The 17,707-nt window shown below is 40.3% G+C and overlaps 2 protein-coding genes across 3 annotated transcripts; both read right to left on the bottom strand.

Annotated features, from left to right (window-relative positions):
* Positions 1–509: 509 nt before the first annotated feature.
* On the bottom strand, positions 510–4,219 carry LOC117454295 (uncharacterized). Of its 2 annotated transcripts, none has more exons than XM_034093477.2 (4): positions 2,679–4,219; positions 1,193–1,363; positions 1,058–1,105; positions 510–748 (listed from the first exon to the last, which is right to left on the bottom strand). In XM_034093477.2, the coding sequence occupies exons 1-4, from the start codon at positions 4,027–4,029 to the stop codon at positions 510–512; spliced, it is 1,809 nt and encodes a 602-aa protein (XP_033949368.2). In that variant the 5' UTR covers positions 4,030–4,219. The 2 variants fall into 2 exon arrangements, with proteins under 2 accessions (XP_033949368.2, XP_033949369.2); XM_034093478.2 differs by having other exon boundaries at positions 1,058–1,102.
* Positions 4,220–4,286: 67 nt separating this feature from the next.
* LOC117454296 (uncharacterized) lies at positions 4,287–8,359 on the bottom strand. Its single transcript, XM_034093480.2, has 6 exons — positions 8,312–8,359; positions 6,252–6,326; positions 5,753–5,833; positions 5,200–5,296; positions 4,803–4,873; positions 4,287–4,710 (listed from the first exon to the last, which is right to left on the bottom strand). The coding sequence occupies exons 2-6, from the start codon at positions 6,309–6,311 to the stop codon at positions 4,339–4,341; spliced, it is 681 nt and encodes a 226-aa protein (XP_033949371.1). The 5' UTR covers positions 6,312–6,326; positions 8,312–8,359; the 3' UTR covers positions 4,287–4,338.
* Between the last annotated feature and the right edge of the window lie 9,348 nt (positions 8,360–17,707).

The following is a 17,707-nucleotide window of genomic DNA, read 5'->3' as shown; positions in this document are numbered from 1 at the left end:
ACAGCTTACAGACAGACAACGGCTACACAGACAGAGAGACAGACAGCTTACAGACAGACAAACAGCTACACAGACAGAGAGACAGACAGACAAACAGCTACACAGACAGAGACATACAGATTGACAGACAGCTTACCACAATCGTTTTTTCGGCCACAAAACAAAATGGCCTGGATAACATCCAAAATGTTACATAGCTTTCCTATTATAACGCAATTTGTATCCAACTTACCACAACATTATAACACAGGACACATCTGAATAGTATACAATTTAAACCAATGTCTCAAAAAACACATTGGATACAAATAAGAGCATCAAATCCTTGGTTTAACACAAAATAAAATTGGTAAATAACCCAAATCAAAGGCTTTTCTTCATTAACAGCTTTTTTAGTTTTATGGCCACAAAACAAAATGGCCAGGAATATAACTTATATGCTTTGCTTTCAGCATAATCTCTGTCAACACGTTAGTCATCAGGATAACCACAAAACAAAACTGATGGTTTCACTGTGACTGTGACAGCCTCTTCCGAGCAATTCCGCGATTGCGAACAAAGTCTCTTATATTTTGTATTGTTCGTTCATCAAGCACTTTGCCTTCAACCAGCTTGCAATGCTGGCACTCGGATTTGGTTGCCAGATTTCCTTTGGCAATATGACACTTAAAATGCCGCATTACTGCGGCAACCTCATCCTTGGCCCACAGTTTTTTTATCGTTCTTCTGGCATTTTTATGATCCTTTCCTGAAAGATATACAAGTAAAAAAAAAAATCAGTAGAATCAGTCATATTTTAGTTGGAAATAACTGTAAAAACATCTGCTTTTTATCTGAAAATTGGATACGAGTAGCACATACATCCCATCCTCTTCCTGCCTGCCAGTCCTAGGCTGGAAATGCATTCTAGTAATAATTGACCACTCCCAAAAAGGAAACTAATCAATCAATTTTTGAAGATCAAAACTGTCTCGGCTAGGTCTTAACACTGTTTTGTATCTTATTTATAAGCTTATTTCAATGTTTTTTCGGAGTTTAACAACCAAACTGGCCTTACCTTCAGAGGGAGGAGCAGTCTCACTCACTGTGGATGAAACCGTTTCTGCTTAACACACAAATGTTTTTGTTGTTAAATATATAATTAGTATTCTCTATTCTGTCAGACATAAGTCAGGTAAGTGATGCAACCTACCCAAATGGTCAATGTCTTGCTCTGTGACAACAGATGTGGATGCAGCAGTCACAGGTTGGCTAGTTCCACACTCTGTTGCTGGTGCTGCTGTATCATCATCATCATCATCATCATCATCATCATCATCAGAGTCACTGTTTACGTCTTCAGCATCACTGAATGAAATTTCATCTAGGAAAAAGTACAAGCAAAACGTGCATTAATATCTAGACATACATAAATAAAACATACCTGAATTATTTTAGCTTTAGATATATACAATTCTGTAATAGTTTAAACAATGCAAACTCAAGAAGCTTATTCAATGTAAGTGCACACTTTAAGAATCAAAAGCCAAAGTCAACCTCACTCACAATCAGTGTTGGGACTAACGCCGTTATTTTTGGCAGTAACTAGTACTCTAACGCATTACTTTTTAAATCCAGTAACTCAGTTACCGTTACTACATGTTGCGTTACTCCGTTAGTTTTTTTATATAGTCAACAGCCAGGTGAACAGAGATGAGAACTGTACTTAAGTACAGTACTTGAGTAAATGTACTTAAATACTTCCTGTGTCAAATGCGGAGACGCGCTGTGGGCGTGTTTGTGTTGTTTACTAACAAGACTATCATGGCGGCGGCGGAGCTCAAGTCTAGTTTCTCCACCTGGAGATATTCTCACTATTCCACTTTTGTCGAGCACAAAGAAAAGAACGTTTTAGTTAAATGTAAGTTGTGTCCTGGCGGGTCAAAGAGCCTATCTACTGCCCAAACCAGTCATTCACATCTCTTAAAACATCTGCAGAAACAACATGCTGGGACGAAGCTAGTAGCTAAGACCACAGAGACTCAGCCGACGCCACTCCACCTCCACCTGCACCTCAGCAACAGCGGCTGGATTTTAACCAAGGGACTGCTAGCCAGGGAAAAGTCGATAAAGCCATTGCACGGTATGTTGTAGAACACATGCAGGCTGTTGCTACAGTGGAGTCACCCGCTTTCAGGGAGCTAGTTAGCATGATAGCATGTCCGGGCAGCACACGGCATATGGGACGGAAAACTTTTTCCAACTACCTGGAGAAAGAATATACAAAAATGGAAAGCCAGCTAATATCGATGCTATCCAGATTGCATATAATGCATGTCAAGTTGATCAACAGATTGTATTATTCTCCAATGCAATAACAGTACTGACATGAAGGCTAAGGGCATTAATATAATGGGAGCCCTTTTTTTAAGTAACTAAAACGTTACTTTTCACAGTAACGCATTACTTTTTGGTGTAAGTAATCAATAAAGTAACTTGGTTACTTTTGAAATGAAGTAACTAGTAATGGTAACTAGTTACTGGTTTTCAGTAACTAGCACAACACTGCTCACAATGCATTTCATTTGATTGGTTAATGTTGTTTGTGAACTCAACATTTTCCTAGACCATTCCAGGCTGGTAAGAATGAGTGCAAGTATATTTTGGTTTAAAATAAAAATAAAAAAATCTGTACAAACCTTCAATATCAATCTCGTCCAGTGATTTCCCCTGAATGCTGGAAAGCTGTCCTTTCTCCAGAGTTAACAGCAGTTTGGAAATCTTGGCCAGTTGTGTGGTTGGAACTGGTAACCTGTAGAAATCCCGGTGTACCCGGATATCATGACCCAGGAAATCAGCTACCTGGTCCAGTTCATTGTTTTTCAAATTAAGCACCTGGGAGAGTGTTGCGACATGTTTTCTAAGGTGTGTCGACTTGAGGTGTTCAGGGTGCTTTGCACCACACTTGCTTGCATGAAGACGCAAGCAGTCCTGTCCTCGGTAGTAGCTCATACATTTGGGTCTTGCAAACAGGAACACATTGGTGGAATAAACACCACATTCAGTTCTTTTACTCACAAGAAGGGACAGGGCATCCAACATGCTTGGTGAGAGCAGAACTGCAACCTTTCTGCCCCTCTTTCCCGGGATTTCAACTCGGCTGAAATAGTTGCAGAGCCTCTGTTCAGTCTTTGACAACCCCTTGGCAACATCTTGATGCAGTTCTGCATTGTCTCTTTCATTAAAATGTTTGAGACGCATTTTTGAAACCTCCCCAGTACGTCTTCGATTAAACACTATGATTTGTGCAAGTGCAACTTTTGCAAGTTCAGCATCGTTCTGAGGCGTCGCCTCCTCTTTTAAGTTGCAAATGGCACTTTCTGCAGACTTGTCAAGGTGCCGATGAAGGATCTGAACATCTTCGGTGAAGGGTAATGTTGATGGTTTGTTGTATTTTGCATCGCTCAGAGTGTTCAGTGCACTGTGAGACACAAATTCAGACCACTTGGAGGTGTAGAGTTTCTGGAACATTTTAGTCGATTTGATCAGTTCATCATCTTCTGCCATAAGGGCCCGACAATGAACAATGTCACTTATTTTGAGTAGCGTATGTCCAAGTTTCAACGCCAGGCTTGGTGTTGAATATGTGTGGTGTTTATCATCAAATCCTGACACTATCTTCACCGCTTGCACCACTCTTTGGAAGTTAGTAGGTTTAACAGCCTCCTCAAGGTTATAAACCGAGAATTCTGTTCGCAGACAAAGCAACAAACGTCCAACTTCACATAGCTTCTGACGTATGTATTCATACTTAGTAGTGTCTTGACCGTGTTTGTTGTGGAGTGACTGGGCAAACTGAATAATAGAATGGTCATTTCGGACAACTGAGGCAACCTCATCCTGTCTCATCGCATTGAGTAGCTTCCACACTCCACTTGAGATCTGCTGACAAAAAAACTGACTCTTGAGCTGAGGCCAAACCCAGTACTCTGGTTCTTCCAGGTTTTTCTTCTTCTTCGTTTTTTGGCTTACAGGGGCATCTGCGGACATGTCTCCAAAGGTCCTTGCGGATGTACAATCCTTGACAGTGCATGCAGTGGATGAATTTTCCTGCCGGTGCTTCAGCCTTTGGTCTTCTCTTTACTTTTAGTGTCCCTGTTCCACTCTTTAAAACTTCAGTGTTGTTTTTAAAATTTCCTTTATTCCTCATTTTTTCTATTAATATCTTTCGCTCTTTCGAGTGTTCGGGAAGGGAAAATGCATGTATAATTTCAGCATGTGTTTTGTGAATTCTCAAATGGCGGGAAATTTTGCTTTGTGGTTTTCCACAAATAAAACAGTAATTTTTAGTGCTCATTGTCAGAAGTTGTTTGGGAAGCTCAGCTTTAGCCTTTGGCTTTTTCTTGTAGAAATCGATGGACCAGATGTTGTAGCATCGATAGCCATATCAAGAGGGGGCCAATCCTTTGATGTACTGGCCAATACTGGGAGGCTTGTGTCCGATGGATAATTTTTTCCGACATCAGTTAGTGTTTCAAATTGAATCCGTCCAGCTTTTGACTGACTAGGCATTAAGGGGATACTTGCATCTGAATAATCATCATCATCCCCTTGTGAGTCGGGTATGTATTCCTCATCAGACATGCACTCATCTGATATTTGATCCTTTTCTGAATCTGATTGGTTTGACTGCAGTTCATCTCTGAAACTGTTTTCCTTCTGAAAAGGAAGCTGTTGGAAATGAAAAAAAAAAAAGATGACATTTGGTTTTGACGTAGTTATAGACAGCTAAAGGTTCAACAAAACCTTAAGCTCATACTCACCTTAGGTAGATAATGGAGGTTATCATCTTGAATTTTTCTGAAGCAGGATTTATGCCAGACTTGTGAACACTCTGCAACACATTTTTTGTACATTATTGTACATAGTACATATTGAAAAAGTTTTGTTTGCACAATGAAATACAAAAGTGGGGTCAAAACGATCTTCAGCATTAAACCATAACAGATAAGGAAGAAAAATAAAACATTTGTAACTAATCTAAACAATATACTGGAGTCTACAACTATTATAATTCAATAATGACCTCTTTTTACACATCATTACACAAATACAGTTTATACTGTATAGCCAATGGTGTAAACCAGGAATAATTTTCCCAAGGTGTATCATTTTAAAAAGTATACCAAACTACTGCAAATTCATACATGACTATCTCACCTCTGCATTCATATCCAAGCCACTTGAAGGAGGACACAGGTCCCACACAGGAAACACACCTGTCCAATGAGGATACAGTTGCGATCCTCAAGCAATGCTGTTGGCAAAATGTAACAATTTAGTTTTTGAGCAGCAACAATTTCACATTGACATATTGATATCTACTAGCAAATCCTTTAATAGCAAAGATCAATGTTTAATTACATTTGCTTTTACAAGTCTCAAGACTTACTCACAACTTAACATACAGATCACATGCAGGCAGTGCAAGTACGAGTTAAACTCAGATGAATGCCACTATCAACGCCAGCTGACGACATGGCCCCTTAAACAGCCAGGAACTCCTAAACCATGTCCCTGTTGTTCTCAGATTGATACACATACACTCAAGATCCTGACTTACACTTTGAAAAGCGTTTGAAGACAATGTCCTCATATACCATTCTCTCTATAAACCATATGATATTCAGACCACTGCATACACACACACAGCGCAAAGAAACATGTGGGTATGTAAATAGATCAAATCAAGTAGGATTTAAATGTAAAGTACCTTTTCAGCTCTGCTGAGGGGAGAAAGCACTGGACCTGTCGTCTTCATGTAGCTCTCAGTGCAGTCGCTGTTCTTCACCATCTGTAGCAGATAAAACACAAAGAGAAGGGTCAATAAACAAGGTCAAAAATGTACTAGCAGAGAATATGTGGAATTGAATAAAAGAATGGTCCTACTGATGACAGAAAGAATTAAAGGAAAACTTAGTTTAAAACCTTACTGGATCCTTTTGTAAGTCACAAAACATCAACTTGAGATATTACATTATATCTTGTCATTGATGACATGAATCATTACTTAGTGGGTCGCTTTTCACCACCTGTTACTGAACAACTTCACATACATGTAAAACTAACATACAGATCACATGCAGGCAGTGCAAGTACGAGTTAAACTCAGATGAATGCCACCTGACGACAGTTCAAAACCTTACTGGATCCTTTTGTAAGCCACAGCACATCAATTTGAGATATTAAATCTATGTTAAATGTAAAAATACCTCTTCAATGTTCTCATTTGGAGATGTGGCCTGTGTGGCCGCACAGGTTTCCAGAGGCATCACTTCCTCAAGACCCTGCAAGATGCAAACACACACACAAAAACATTACATGAAAGCATTTTTGGTTGTGTTTCTGAAATCCAATGCAGTTCTGCATTCACTCGACAGCCCAAATGATTACAGGTCTTAGGTTATGAAAAGTATAATCCTTAAACCTACTTTTCACTTAGGAATTCAGGATATACTACATTTAGTTTACATTATATCTTGTCATAAATTACATTTACCATTACTTGGTGAACAACTTAACATACAGATCACATGCAGGCAGTGCAAGTGCGAGTTAAACTCAGATGAATGCCTGATAACCACGAATAGTAAGCAATGATATGACAGTAATGATATCACATGATCATGTCAGACACTGTGTTATTTTCAATCAAGCCTAAAAGATAATGTGTTATCTTCACTCACTTGAATTGCTTCCTTGAATATAATTTGTATATATCCCTACTCAACACATGTTTGTATTGTAATGCCACTCCTATTTTTTGTATTTTAAGGTGACATTGAATGCTTTGAAAGGTGCCCTAAAATAAAGTGTATTATTGATCTTATATCTGTGCCTCTATTACATTACATTTAATTTTCTATCACACTATTAATGTTCTTTATTTTAGACTAGGTTAATCCTGGTGTCAATAGGGAAGATTTTAGGGCACCTTTCAAAGCATTCAATGTCACCTTAAAATACAATTAAAAAAAAATAGGAGTGGCATTACAATACAAACATGTGTTGAGTAGGGATATATACAAATGATATTCAAAGGAGCAATTCAAGTGAGTGAAGCCAGTTTGAACACATTATTTTGTAGGCTTGATTGAAAATAACACAGTGTCTGACATGATCATGTGATATCATTACTGTTATATCATTGCTTACTATTCGTGGTTATCAGACACTTAAACAACAGAGAAGGTTTTAAGAAATAGGACTATTGACAAATCACATATTATCCTGTCATTGTCTGTTCTGTAGGAAGGAGGAACATAGCAGAGTGGGACTATACACTCAAAAACGGAAGTTTATTCCAATACGAAGATTGTGACAGATCTGAAAAAGGTGTCCTTAAAACGAGCCTCCTCGCAATTGTATGCACATTATTTATTCAGCCGTTTGCTGTTTAATCTGATATATCATTCAAAAGAGAGAAAAAAGCTTTGATAAGGGTGAAAATACGGCGAACGCCCAATACAGGCGATTACGTCACCTCTGCGCGTCCCCGCGAACAGGGCTTCAATCCACGGCAAGGCTTCAACCTACGGCATAACACCGGTTCAATAAAACGGAGGCTCCTTATAAACTACAGTTCATACCTTCCGTCCTCAGCTCTGGTGATTGAAATATCATACATTACTAAAAAAGACAGGAGTCTAATCTTGCCCTGTTTTTTCCCAAACCAGTCTGCTTTCTACATTAATTAATGTTCAATCAAAAAACAAAACAGCTGCCGACATTATTTCTTTAGCATTACTCCTAGCTAGCATTTACACACGTGCAGCGAGATTACATCAGCTGTTAGCTCTTAGCCCTCAGAGCTCACAGCTCCTCATAAACTAGACAAAAGTTAAACAAGTACAAACCGCAGACTGTCTGTGTCATGGCGAATACAGTCGCTGGTTTATTTATGTCTGTATAGGCCGTTGCTGTGAGTGTGGATGGTCGGAGCATATACAACGTTAGCTTAGCCAACGTTAGCTTACCCATTTTAAAAGGTTTTTTGCCTGCCGTCTGTCTGCAGACTTGTCAAGCATTAATTCATGGTTTTTACTAACCGGTATGAGTATGTTGTTACTTCGGCATCATTTAGAAACGTGTATTAGAATTAAATCACGGTAAAATATGTTCATTTTGTTGTAGTTGTAGTAACTCCCGACACAGCTGACAGCCGCGGTGAAACTCGAGCGATTACAGCGAAGCAAATATTCGCATCGTGTCCGGTGTGAACGCAGCATTAATCGTGTAAAAATAAGCAATATCTACAAGTATGCAAGCTTACCTGTTTGTGTTTAATTGAGTAGGCTCGTAGTCTTCTGTCTTTCCATGAGCTGAGTGAACGCAGCTGCAAGCATGCGTCTTGGACGTGACTTGTTTAAGGACCGCCCACGCAATTGTGTATGGAACTGCAAAAATGTGTATGACCCTGCAATCGAAAAACCACCTGAGCGACGCTGTTCTATACACTGAGATACATTACATAAACGGGTGTTGTGGTATAACTTTACCTTTCAGAAAATGAGCATTTAAGTTAGTTAGACACTAACAAACATGGATACACTCTTAAATTGTAAGCGGACTTCGGCATAGGTACACAAAGACGTTGTCAGAAATGAGGATTTATGTTAGTTAGACACTAAAAAACATGGATACACTCAAAGTTTTAAGTGGACTTCGGCATAGTCCATGTATACCACTAAGGTTCGCGTTTTGCTGGTGGGTAGTCAGGTAAAATGGTAGGGTATACCACATTGACCAACACACACACACACACACACACACACACACACACACACACACACACACACACACACACACACACACACACACACACACACACACACACACACACACACACACACATCCCTTCACTAAGAATAACATAAATATGTTTTTATTTGTATGAATTTATGTGTCATTTATCAGATAAGACCACCGTCCCCACCCAAAGCCCCGCCGCTGCCAAAATCTCACTCTGAACTCTGTTCAAAACTTGAGAGCCCTGCTAACGTGCTAGCTACTAGCTAGGTAGCTAACTTGATCCAGCCACTCCTGGTCCTTTCATCAGACGGTAAGCGAAAGAACGAGCAAGACCCATTGCTGGTATGATAACAACCTGGTACTAAGCACACAGGCATCTTGTTAACGTTATCTTATCTTAGCCAGAGCCATATACATAGATTATATCTGGCGCTGATCTTAGCTATCTCTTAGTGGAGGAAAACAATTGTGACATCACTTACGCGACTCTGGGATAGTCTTTCTAGTTGCGTATTTTTCATAGTCTTATATTTCAACAGTTTTACAACAAACTGTGACTTTTTTGACATGGAAATTATTTTTTAAGCTTATGCTGAGCCCTGCACTCCCCTGGCAGAATTCACCATCTGCACCACACCGGCACCGCGGCTCGGACAGAGGCCAAGCACACTCAGCACTGGAAGGCCTCCGGCGAAGCGCAGGATGATGCAGGATTCGCAGGAGGAGTCCGCCGTTGAGGCGTCAAAAACATTGCTGGAGGAGATCAAAATAAGACTGGCATAGTTGGCCCCGAGTGGACTTCATGATGATATCGCGGCCCAATCCAAAGTGTTTGAGCACAGACTGCGGCTGTTGCCACATCAGATGCGACGCTTCCTGAATCAGGTTCAAAATAGCTTCTTCGATTGCTTAGAGGAAAATGAAATCTCAAGTCATTTCACTTGCCCTGTTTTTTTGTACATAAAGTTCACTCATTTTTAAAGATGTGGCTAATTTTTTTTTTACAGACAGTTGTGGCAATAAAAATGTTGTATTTCATAGTATTTTTATTGTATTGTATTTTTATTGTATTGTATTTTTATTGAATGTTTACTTTTTGTATTATTATTGTTTATTTGGATAATAAACCACTTTTTACCGATACTGCAAAATGCAAAACTTTATTTCGTACCTTCATACATTCGTACCTCCATACATTCAATTTAGCAAGAAGTGGCCATTATTCAGATGGGTGTTTCTGCAGGATAGGCAATGCAAAACTTTATTTCGTACCTTCATACTACAGCCATTAGATAACACAACATAGAATGATTTATTTCTGCTTCAGAGAGCTGAAGTGGAGGAGCTGATTTAAATTACATTATATGAAATTCACCATGGAATCAATAACATTTTATCTTAACCTATAATAATACATGATAAAATATGTCTTGATTATATTTTCTAGTGTTCTGAATCTTCAAAGTTAACTGAAGTTATCAAATAAATGTAGCGTGGTATAAAGTACACTGAATGGGAGTGGAGCAGTAATATAAAGTTGCAGGATTAGTCTCAAGTACCTCAATATAATTATAGTATGTCTGCACTTTATGTGCTCATTTCATCATTCATTCATGAATTTTATATTCTACTAAAACTGAATCAAACCATAAACAAGGTGGCCTGTTGGGATTACTATATATATATATATATAATATATCTGCATTATGTTATCCCACTTTATGCTTTGCTGCTTGTTTTTACACTGATTTTATATCTTATTTCTTACTGATGTAAAGCACTTTGAACTGCAATCCCCTGTATGAAAGGTGCTATACAAATAAAGTTATTATTATTCAGATGGATGTTTCTGCCCCTCTGTTCATTCTCCCATTATCCTCCTCAATCTGCCTAGAAGTATTTTAATGTTGTAGCTGTTACTATAACACATACTAATGCTAGGGCTGCAACTGACAGTTATGTAGGCACATTGTTATTGTTTCTTATCGCTAACCCCTCTTATGGCTGATAGCTCCAGTCCCGCACGAAACATGTTTTCGATGGACGAGAGGGAAATGGAACACACACGCTATTTGTTGTTTGTTTATATCACGGTCTGTTCTTCTTCTCTGTCTTCCGGTTGTTGCCTCTTTTGAATGACGAATACACACTACCGCCGCCTGCTGGTAAGGAGAGTTATTGCCACTCACGCACTGAAGTCTTTGCGGTGTGTTCCCGTGCGACACATGGCCAAGACGCAGGAGAACACGGCGACGCAACAGCCGGCGTCGGCGAGTCCTCTGGTGACTGCTTGGTGTGTCAGGGCCTTAAGGTCTCTCTCTCGCTCGCTCGGGCCACACATACACACACCCTCCCGGTCCTCCCAATAGCCAGTCGGTGCCTGCCGGTGAGCGTGGAAGTGTGGTCTGCCACAAGCGGGCGGCAGGAGCGGGGCTGTCAGCATCAGCTTGTAGATGGTATTTTAAACTCGATGCGCTCTGAAACTACGGGGCGGCCAAGGAAAAAATATACACATGCGTTAATCGCGTTAAAATAATTAGTGGCGTTAATTTTTTTTTGCGTTAACTTGACAGCCCTAATAAAAATCTATAGACAATTCGTCTTTTGAGTTGTTTCTATCTTTATTTTATTTCTATTTATTGTTTTGATCCAGCTCTGCCAAATCAGTCCCAACTCCCAATAATGTTCTGGAAGTTGCCAGTGAAGGGTGACAATGTGTGAGGTGGTGTCAATTTGCTCCTTTTTCTTTACCTTTAAACCGGAGCGCGTGTGAAGTTCGTTAAAACTTCTCACTGTTCTGTCCACCGGGATCATCTCACTGTCTTTTGTGAACTTTCACCCTCACCCAATCTCCTGGCCGAACAGGAGTCTCTTCTGGTATCTCTGTAGCTTTCCCAGCCTGTGTAGACAAAACTTGGATAATATTACTCAGAGTTCTGACATATTCATTACTTCTATTCGTCTAATAGACAGGCTCCAGTATGTCCAAAACTGTGCAGCTCGGGTCCTCACACACACAAAGCCGTGGCAGCACATCACTCCCACCCTCATCCACCTCCACTGGTTGCCGGTCAAGTTCCGCATAACTTATAAAGTCCTCCTCCTGACCTACAAGTCCCTCCATGCCCTTGCCCCCCAGTACCTATCGGACATCCTCCACCCACATGCCCCACCCCGGAACCTGCGGTCTTCAGACTCTGGCCTGCTCACCACCCCCCGCACCAAACTGAGAACCTTCGGGGACAGAGCCTTCAGTGTGGCAGCCCCCACCCTCTGGAACGCTCTCCCTGCGGAGATTCGCAACATCCCCACACTGGACGCCTTCAAAAGGGCCCTCAAGTCCCATCTGTTCATCAAGGCTTTCGGCCCTTAAATCGATCTGTTGTTTTGTCTGTCTGACCTTTGTTTTGTTTTGTTTTGTGTGTGCTCACCCTATTCCTGTAAAACGACCTTGGGTCCCTTGGAAGGCGCTATAGAAATCTCAGTTATTATTATTATTAATATCTAAAACTGGACCACTCCCTCCTTGGAGGAGGCCCAAGCTTCGGCATACCTTTTGTCGTTATGAGACCTATTGTTAACTACTTGTTATTATTTATTAACTACAACGTCGCTGAAATCAACATGTATAATCATGACACTCCCTCCTTTGAGCATAACATGCTCAATTAATATTGCAATGATTACCCTATTCTGAACAGGACATGTAAAACCCATAACGTTGCATTAAATAAATATAAATTCTCCATGTACCCATAAGGCGTACAAAAATCTCGTATGATGTATGGTTTTCCGATGGTATAAAAACATATTCACTAAAAATCTGCCATTAGTACAAAAAATACTTTTTTTCAGGAATGGCTTTTGTCATGGTATTATGCATCATTTTTTGTTGCGAAAAACAATACCCCTGGTTCCGCTAATGCGTCTCAATAATTCTAGGATTAGAGGATTGGTTGATACTGCTGAACAAACATATGATAAAATAATATTTCTCTAAACTAGAGGGAAAATATGAACTATTCTCACAGAGGGTGACATGCATGAAGGGCTGGTGCCCCTCACTCAAAATGAGATATTGCCTTACACACTATAAATCAGTAAAGTTACTCAAGAATAAATAAATAAAAACTGATTCTTGAAACTGTTGTAAAAACCCTACAACTTCTTCATCCAAGCTCTCAATCAGTGTTATGTTATTTAATCTGCAGCTCATTGCCTTAAAACAGATACTTCAGACCGATTATAAAATTTTGTTTATGAGAAAAATGTAATCTGACTCCATAAATCACATAATTGTTTGACTAAAAAACTACACTTCCACTAACAATAAATGAAGTTCTCCTTTAAACACAGCCCCGGTCTTCTGACGGGGTCTATCTATGTACTGGCTGGAAAATGATGGGCCAGTCTCTGTCGCTCCGTCTCTGTTCTCCCGCTAACAGGCACTCTCTAGTTCTGCTGGGTTCTTGTTGACTTCTTCACTGGTTTGAGACAAGCGACCCTATCGGACACCTCCCTTTGTAGCCAGACTTCACCACAGCAGAATCGAGTTTCTGTTTTTAGGTCTCAACAGCTCCACGTCAGGTGTATCGCCGCCCCTTGAACTGTAGTCGGTGTAAACAGGAGGACTTGGTAAGGATTCTCCTTCTTGGGCGAGTACTAGGTTTCCGTCTTCATATTTTGCGTGGAAACCCATCGTCTTGACCTCACTAGCTGTGTGGACACAATAGTTTTCTGTGTGGGGGAACAACATCACTCGTAATCTCTTTCCTTCTCATAATTACAAAAATAGTCTGCTAAATGTTCTAATCTGTGGATGCTTTTTATGTAAATGCTATATTCTACTCTCGATTTTTTAAATAACATTAAACCTCTCCCTCCTGTGGTGACAGATATGGCTCAATGTAGCTGGTTTTCAAAATTGCCTTGTGCCGAAGATGCATCACCTGGTGGTCTGACCCTCTGAGCTTCCTCGTTGTTGTGGTTGATACCAGGCTGTCAGTGGCATTTGGTTCATGTTTGGCACCCCTGTTCGTCTTTGACGTCTCTGGGACCCCCTGCCTCCGTCGTCATCATGGAAACCTCCCCTGGGGTAATTGCATGGAGGGCCGTTGTTTGGTGCACTGTTCTGCGGACACTCTCTGGACCAATGTGTCAGCCGACCACATTTGTAGCAGCCTCCATTGTCCCTTTTGTTGATGCTGTATGGGAGTGTATACCTGTGCTTGCGGCTGTACTTGGAGGATATGCAGGTGTTTGCTGTTGCCGAAATTGTGTGGGAAGATATTCTGGTACTTGCAGCATCCTGTGTTGCGGACAATATCTGGCCCAATGTGAGAACTGACCACATATGGAGCATCCTTCACCTTGGAAACCTTGTCCTGTTGATCGATTTCCTCCTTGGAAATGTCCTCTTCCACATTGTCTTCCTTGAAAACCTCCTCCCCCTCTTTGCTGATTCTGCACCTGAATCTCTGGCACTTCCCGAGCTTGTATTGTTGGAGGTGTCTGACCTGCCTTCTCTGGAAGTTTCCCCTCCCTTCTCCTTGTCTTGTTCCTACAAGCTACGGTGTCTTTTGGTGACATGTTTCTTAAATACTGGAATGGAATTATTAAGTTATCAAAGATGAAGCACCAATCCTCTGACTAGCACTTCGTTCCTGATAAATAATATCCTATGTCATCCGAACTTAACTTTAAATCTGTTTTTTTTTAAGTAAATTAAAAGATACAAATTATGCAAATTTAAAAATCAGAAATGTTACAAATACAAATTGTACAGTGTATGGTTTTGACTTTTGAAATATGAAAATAGAAATCTGGTGAAAATCTAAATCTAGTGTGTACTGTGTATACTGAAGTGTATGGTTTTATGCAAATGTCAATACATTTGTGTTTGAAAGACTATTATGTAACATTTTCATCTTATAATTAGAAACCACTTGCAATTCTATCTCGCCGATTGAAGCATGTGTTCACTTATAACACTTTAAATTAAACTTCAAAATGTTATTGTGTTTTTTTCTAAAAGGTGTTTCCTCTATATGTGTAATAATCCTGTACTACCAGCAGAGTGCGCTATTGTAATTTCCAGCTCAATCCACTAGGGATAACTGTTGCAAAACTGACCTCTATTTAACAAGAAAAAGCTTATTTTCCTTCTTAAAAATGGGAAGAAAATTACACTAGGGAAGAAAATTACACTATGGTAAAACAACACAGCACATAACCGCCAAAACACATTTGCAAACAGGAATATTTAAAAAAAAACGCCAATACACACTTGCAAGCAGAAAAACTTCCAAAACCCGATTGGGTTTTTAGGAAATACAATGGTTACTTCCCTACAAATACCAAACTTCCAACGGTAATATAACCTGACTATTTTCTAGTTCCAACTCTGCCAAGAAATATGATTTGTCCTTCTCAAGATGGAGTGCCTAGCCTCATGTGAGTGATACTGGGTGTATTAAAACAAACAGAGTACTTCAATTAGCATTTCACGAAATGGCGACTGCCGTGTGGCTGATTGTCAACATGAGGGCAAGACAAGATGGCAACTGATTTTCCAACCTGTAACCTGAAGAACAAAGGGATTTGAAAATACACCTCGTGGCTCTCACAGGGGAGTTGAAATAATGATGGGGTGATCTTTAGTCTAGAAAATACAACACAAAACAACACTGTAGTTTAAAATAACATTTCTATTTATTTACAATGATAAATGGGCCTCATACCCTTTACGTCGTAGGCTTCAAAGCCATCTACGTACATTTTTTGACTTTAAGAGCCAGTATGGTTATCTCTTCTGTTTAAACACGCTATAATGGGGTTAAATGGGACGCTATCCAAACACAATCAGAAGAATATCGTCTATCTGACGCACGAATGTCGCATTTCTCGTCGTAATCCACACGCAATGTTTGTTTGAAAACAGAAAAGAATAATCACTGAAAGCTTCAAACTTTTCAGGCCTTTTCCTCGAAAAGGACTTTTTTTAAAACATTCACTCCAATATCCTCAGCTAGCTTCCAACTGTGGCTGTGTTCTTGCCTCAAACAGTCCCAACTGTTTAATGGCCTAAAACCATTCACGTTAACGTAAAACGTAACAAGAGACACTTATTGAAGTAATTAGCCTCAAGCCGACATGTAATAACAGACAAACGAATAGCATGCAGGGTTAAATATAAGGAAAAAAAAGAAGGAATTTGAACTTACCCTGCTTGTGACAAAGCAACGCCAAGTGGTATAGGATGCTTATATTTATCAATTTAGGTTGTTTTAACATTAAATGCACAGCTATTTTCAGGATCCGCTGGGCTCCGTCAAACACACAAACCTATTTTTAAACTATGAGGAATTCGATATAACAGGTTTCCTCTTACTGAAGTGTTCGAGCTCGTTGTGTGTCGAACGGATGCTGCGTCTCCGGAAAACAGCTGGTTGTTAGTCTCTCCCGGTCCAACGAAATTCACGTCAGCTGGTCGCCAATTGATAACTGTGTTCGTTATTCTCGCGTCCAGGAGAGAAGCTTTAAAAAGGAGACTAAATGGAGTCTCTGAGAAGGTTCCAAATGGGTACTTTAAGTAATAAAAAGGCGCGGTAATGTTACAAGCAGAAGATTGTTCAGTGAGGAGAGAAAGGCTGCAGCTTCCTCTGGCAGTGGTCGGCCGTGCAGAATAGAGCTCACAAGCATTCGTCCTTCCCACTTGCTGGCTGTTTGCTCCTCGTCTCTAGGGCAGTGGTTCTCAAACTTTTTCTGTCAGGCCCCCCCTTTGGAGAAAAAAAAAAGTCGGGCCCCCCCAACACAAACAGTCAGGCTCAGGCCAGATATTTATTTTGGGGGTGCTGTGAGCTTGACGTTTCATAGAGGGTGCTCAAACATTTAGGGTTTCCCATTAATGTACTGGTCGCTACAGTGGAATTCTCTACTGCAACAATCCCCACGCATATACACAGTGTACCCGCGACTGTTACAATGAAGGCTCGATATCAGCTCACGGCATATAGGTGTAAGCAGGGGTAAAGTGCTATTTTTATAGGTGGTGTGTGGACCTCACATAGGGGGGTCCGGGGGCAAGCTCCCCCGGGAAGATTTATTTTTAAATATTGAAGTGAAATGCATCAATCTGGTGCACTTTGAGAGCAAAATGAAGAGATCTATGGATACATCTCTCAACACCCATTTGAAACAGAACTGTAAACAGATTTACTATTTCTTTATGGATATTTTACAATCACCCTTTTAAACTTTATTCTTTTTTTAATGTCATATTATTTCATACCTGTTTTTAATTTATTCTCTTATTTTTTTATATCTATAATGATCATATAAACGTGTGCCTCGGAAATAATTGTTTACATTAATGGTGACCAAAACATTTGAGACCCACTGAGATAACACTGAGAGAGTCCTTTAGCTCACTGAGTCTCTCAGTCTGACAGGAGAGGACTCTCCTCCACCTTGTTGAAAAAACTCCTTAGCGTAGCTCGATATCACCAGAAGCTAACAACAACGATCTCCGGTACCGGTGCTCTCTCGCTCGCGCATGCACACACAATGGCTCGTTCCACACACACACACACGCACGCACGCACGCACACACACACACACACAGAGCCGAGCTTTAATGAAACACAGAGACCCAGACGTAATAGTACTGTACTGTATCATATTATTTTCGAATCAATAATTTTTCCATTTTACCTCCTGGTCTCTCGCGCCCCCCCTGTCATGCCTCTGCGTCCCCCACTTTGAGAACCACTGCTCTAGGGGCTGTGGTGACGTAGGAGACTCCCCCCTGTTCTTCTGTGTCCGATATTGCATTGTATAACTAGACACGCCTCTTCTCCTCCTAACCTCTTTCATGACTTTTCGTAAATACATTTCAAACGCTGAAATCAACACTCTA

The sequence above is a fragment of the Pseudochaenichthys georgianus genome, chromosome 10 (assembly GCF_902827115.2).
Source record: "Pseudochaenichthys georgianus chromosome 10, fPseGeo1.2, whole genome shotgun sequence".
NCBI lineage: Eukaryota > Metazoa > Chordata > Actinopteri > Perciformes > Channichthyidae > Pseudochaenichthys > Pseudochaenichthys georgianus.
This window is presented reverse-complemented; position numbering and strand designations above follow the sequence as displayed.